This window comes from Micropterus dolomieu, linkage group LG20 (assembly GCF_021292245.1).
Source record: "Micropterus dolomieu isolate WLL.071019.BEF.003 ecotype Adirondacks linkage group LG20, ASM2129224v1, whole genome shotgun sequence".
NCBI lineage: Eukaryota > Metazoa > Chordata > Actinopteri > Centrarchiformes > Centrarchidae > Micropterus > Micropterus dolomieu.
Window position 1 is genome coordinate 21,531,536 of NC_060169.1, and position 4,779 is coordinate 21,536,314.

Sequence of the window (4,779 nt, forward strand, 5' to 3'; positions counted from 1 at the left end):
CGCACTAATCTCCTCCTGTGTTACAGCTGATGTCAGTATAGTTTTTTAATATGAAGATAATATTACCATTATTGTGTGCCCTCACGGAGGCATGATGAATTAGTTACAGGTTAACAATTTTCTAGACTTATCACATTTAATACTGTCATGTTTGTTTCAAGATATGCCACTAAATGTCTAATAAAAAGAACTAGATTTTTTTTATTATGCAGTTTAGTATTTACACATGCAGCATTTACTGGATGCAATTTTAGTGGTATATTCTGTTTTGAGTTTTTGATGATGCTTCATCAAAGACAATTAGATGAAAAACAAACATGCTTTTAGAAGAGTAACTAAAATCACAGAACATCTTATACAAACAGGACTAATCTTGAATCATCTCTGCTATGCAGAAATGATTATGATACAGAAATGTGCCAATACACAAAACACAATGAAAACATGTACTAAGGAATGCTGTAAAATGTTGTGTGTTCATTAGTTTAGGGCATTAACATGCATATAAGTTACAAGTAAATGAGATAATATGTCGTACCACATTTAAAGATTGTCTATCCTGCAAATCTAACGGCACTGCCTAATACAGGACTGTGTGGGTGTCTGTGTGTGTGTGGGGGGGGCACTGTAATAAGACCTTGCACAGGAACTCAGACAAACTGTCCTTTCTCATGCTCTGAGATTCTGTGAATACCAGAAAATGTGTGATTTGGGAAAAAAATGTGGAGAAATTGAGGGACTTGCTATCTGAGGACACTGAGCCCACAGTCAGCTTGGCAGGCTGCCTGAGTGCTGCCTGTCACAGAATAATCTATAGACATCTTGAAGAATTTAGAGCCTGCATCATGGCAGAGAGGGTGGACCAATTTTAGTGCACAAGACCTTCAAAGGTGCAATAGTGTAGGAGGAAAGCAAGTGCTGAAAAAGCAATATCTGGAACTTCTACCTCCTTGCGATGTTGTTGTTCGCCTTTATCATGCCTCTCTGTGAGTAAAAACGGCAGTTATACAGTTATTTAAAATAGCTTAATTTCCTCCTTGTAGTATCATTAATATTAACACAACATGGTATATTACACATGTGAGTGGTTCTGATTGGTTGTCCTAATGACCCTGCTGGTTCTGTCCTCACAGGATGCTAGTTGCATTGGCCTGATAGTACATGTCTAACAAATTAGATGAAAACTATTAAAAAACAGCAGTGCTTATGTTTAACCTTTGGAAAATACACTTATTTACTATCTTGCCACATGCAAAGTGTTAGATGAAATGATAGATATTACCATTGTGTCTTTATGGTAAATATGAAAGATACAGCCAGTAGCCAGTTAGCTTAGCTTAGTCGAAAAGGCTGGAAACAGGGGGACACAGCTAGCTTGGCTCTGTTCAAACGCTGCTAACTCCACTGCACTACCTACTATAGCAATACTACTTTTCAAACTGTCAGTGCAATGGAAAAGACATGATCGTCTATATGATGAATAAGAGAGAGGAGTGAGCTGAGAGATTAGGGAATAGAGGAAATAAGGAGGAAAAGGTTGGAGGAAATGGAGAGGGGCAGCAAGAGGACCAGAGTGGGAATTCACAAAGGGCTTTCATGTGGTGAAAAATGATTAATAATTATACAAACTAATAGGAGCAGAATAAATGGAGTAGGTATGTGGAGGATTGCAGTTACTGTGCTCTCTCGCTCCTTCACATGATCTCCCTTACCTTTTCTCTGTCTTCTGCACACACACTCACACACACACAGACACACTCACTCAGTGTTGTTATCACTTCAGAGGGCCTTACATTGACTTAAATTCATATCCCCAAGACTTACCTAACCTTAACCATAAACACTATTTGCCTAACCCTTATCCCCAAAAGGAAAGCCGGTCCGTGTAAGCAGATTTATGTCCCCACAACATGGGTAATACAAGCTCAGGTTCGCACACATGCACACATGCCATTCCGATGATATGGTTAGCCTAGGTGCTGGTTGGCCTCATGATGAAACGTGACTATGCTATGATCACATTAATTCTTCAAGTGTGACTGAATGTCGGCGTTGGTTTTCAAAAAATAGCCTACGCCCTCTTGTGCAATACAGTTATATCTAAAGTTCAGTACGTCCACTTATTAAATGTTTCACGTTGCCCACAGGCTATGAGTAAGCCTACGAATTAAATCTGAGCTAAACTTTCAAAGAAGTAGGCCAGTATTCAGGAAGTGTGCCACCATAGTAACTGCGAGCCCAGGTACCAGCGCAACTCATCCAGGGAAGACAATAGCCTAATCATCCAGTTTTATATCTGTGCAAATGTGCACACGTGTACAGAATGAACTGGACTAATAAATTTGTTTTGATTCCTGCAGAATGTCAACATCACGTGAATATAGTTTTGAAATAAGGATATTTTAGACCTGGAATGTGGCTCCTCAATGAAAAAGAGGCGGTCGCCCTTGCAAGTGCATTTTCGATGCAAGAAAAATTACATAATTTAACTGGATAATTAGTTCGCTTATTAATGTCAGGGGAAATGATGCAGATTGAATTTCCAAGCAAAGGCTATTGGTTGTGAAAGCACTCTAATCAAGAGGTTGGACCGCCTATTGAGTTTTAGGCGCAGAATGTTCAATGAATGAAGTCATATGCGTTGACTTCTCATTTCAGTTCAATTTAACCCAATCAAGCGTGCAAATGATGCCTCACCTGAATCCGTATAGCGTGGCCTGGCAAGGTCTCGGAAATAGTAGATAAAATCCAGGCAGTGTTCGTTCTGCACTTCCCCCTTCGAACAAAGATCTGACAGCAGTTCAAGTGCCTTTTGACAAATCTCATCATCTTTGTCTCCAGGCATTTCCCACCAGCATCCTTATAAATGGAGGGTCTCTAAGGCACCACCACCCCACCACTCCGCCCGCCTGACAGTCACCTATTCCACGCTGCTCTGCACGGCTTCTGGAGTCAAGCACACATCCAGCGGCACTCCTACCTACACGATGGATTCGACGGAGACGCTCTGTTTTAGAAAGAACGATAGAACACCAGTCCCAGTGATACAGAAAACAAGTAGCCCTTCCCACATGTGCAACACAAATAGTTTTTATGGAACATTCAATCAAATGGTCCCCTCACACCGCTGCTGTCGTTGAAAGCCACCGGTTGAATCCACGCATAGCCGCTGCGGCGCCGCGCGCTGTCCGAGGTGCTGAAATGTGTGCGCGCCTCAGAGCCGGACTCCCGCTACAGGGAATCTTTGCACCTGGCGGTCTGTTGTTATCTAATGTCTTTACGCCTTCGAGCGGTAAGAAGCTCAGGAAAAGTTGAGCAGCATTGTACTGTAGGGAGAAATAGCTGGATCTGAGAGCAGTGCTACCTGTAGCAAACGATTACTTCTCCGCTACCACGAACCTGGTGTGGTTTTACGTGCCTGCACGTGTCCAATCAGAAGATGACAAGGTATTTTTTTTTCGTTTTGTGAAATCAGTTTTTTATACAATACCGAGATGTCACTCACAAGACACCCATGTAACGTTACATATGTACGTTTAGTGTAAATTAACGCAGTGGAATTCCTGTCACTCCCCGAGAGAGATATTTCTTTTCAGTGAGCTCTGCACGTCGTGGTATGGATGGCGCTATGGATCCATCTGTAATGACATCCACGATTTGTCTTGCTATATTCTGAAGTAATTAGAAATTAGGAATGTGCATGCAGGCAGAGAGAGAAGAAGTTTATTTATCTTCCAGATCGGTTTTTTATTGTTCCTAATGGCCCTGAAGTGTCCATGGCATAATTATTTTCAGCAGCTCCATATAGGCCTATACTTCTCATGAGACAATCAATGTCAATATTTCAGAGAGCGAGAGAGAGAAAGCGTGCATGTTGCTGTCATTCCTGTTATGCATTTACTCTACAGATCAGTAAGTAGTCTGTCTAAAGGCACACAGTCAATTTCACCTCCATTTCAGTGACTGACAATAATAATGCATGGACTCTGTGGTTTCAGGATGCATACCATTACACTTGAGTGGAAAAGGTAATAGCCTGAGTGTCTGTTACACACCACAGGTGAAACTATAGGCAGTTTGTGACATGCGCCATACAAAGACAAATTCTGTAGGCTAATCTGTATGACTGAGAAACACTATGTGTCATTTCTTGTATAATATAAAATGGTCCTTGAAGGAATGGGGATGTACAGGAATCATTAATGAGGTTACTGGAAAAAAGAAAAGTCAAGGAGAATGCCAAAAGAAGCAACTTTGTAACGAATATGTGCATGTAAATAATTTTTATTAATACATCAGAGCTTCAGGATCTCCCACATTTACTGGTCATTTCAAAAGGGAAAGACATATAAAGAGATACTAAGGGAAAGGTATGAGGGGATGACAGATAAATGGGTATGCTGTGTAGAAGAGTTTCATGCTTTTTCCAGCAAGAACAAAGAGCCCGTCAGTCATCTCCCATCAAAGATAAACACAACTTCTAATGAGCTGTGCTCTGTTTGCTTTTATCTTGTTGGTCTGCTGTCTTGCAAATCGTGTGTTGTGCTTTCCCACCTTGTAATAATGAGAGCCTAGCAGGCATCCTAAAATACTTTATCCCAGCACAGGTAGAAACGTGAATGTGGTTAGCATGCAATTTATGTGAAAATACATACAACTGTTCTGTGCAGTTAAGGAGGTGGGAGTTTTGTGATTGGAGAGACAAATAGATGATTGTGGTTAAAATGGCAGTAATGTGTGGTAATTTGGTGTGTGTTTGTTTGTGTGTGTGTTTGTTTT

At 41.0% G+C, this 4,779-nt stretch overlaps 1 protein-coding gene across 1 annotated transcript in view; it reads right to left on the bottom strand.

The window, feature by feature from the left end:
* The window catches only part of syt9a (synaptotagmin IXa), a 24,040-nt gene extending 21,195 nt beyond the window's left edge, over nt 1-2,845 (bottom strand). The window contains exon 1 of the mRNA XM_046032649.1: nt 2,698-2,845. Coding sequence (XP_045888605.1) covers nt 2,698-2,845 — 148 coding nt within the window. The remainder of the gene's footprint in view (nt 1-2,697) is intronic.
* Between the last annotated feature and the right edge of the window lie 1,934 nt (nt 2,846-4,779).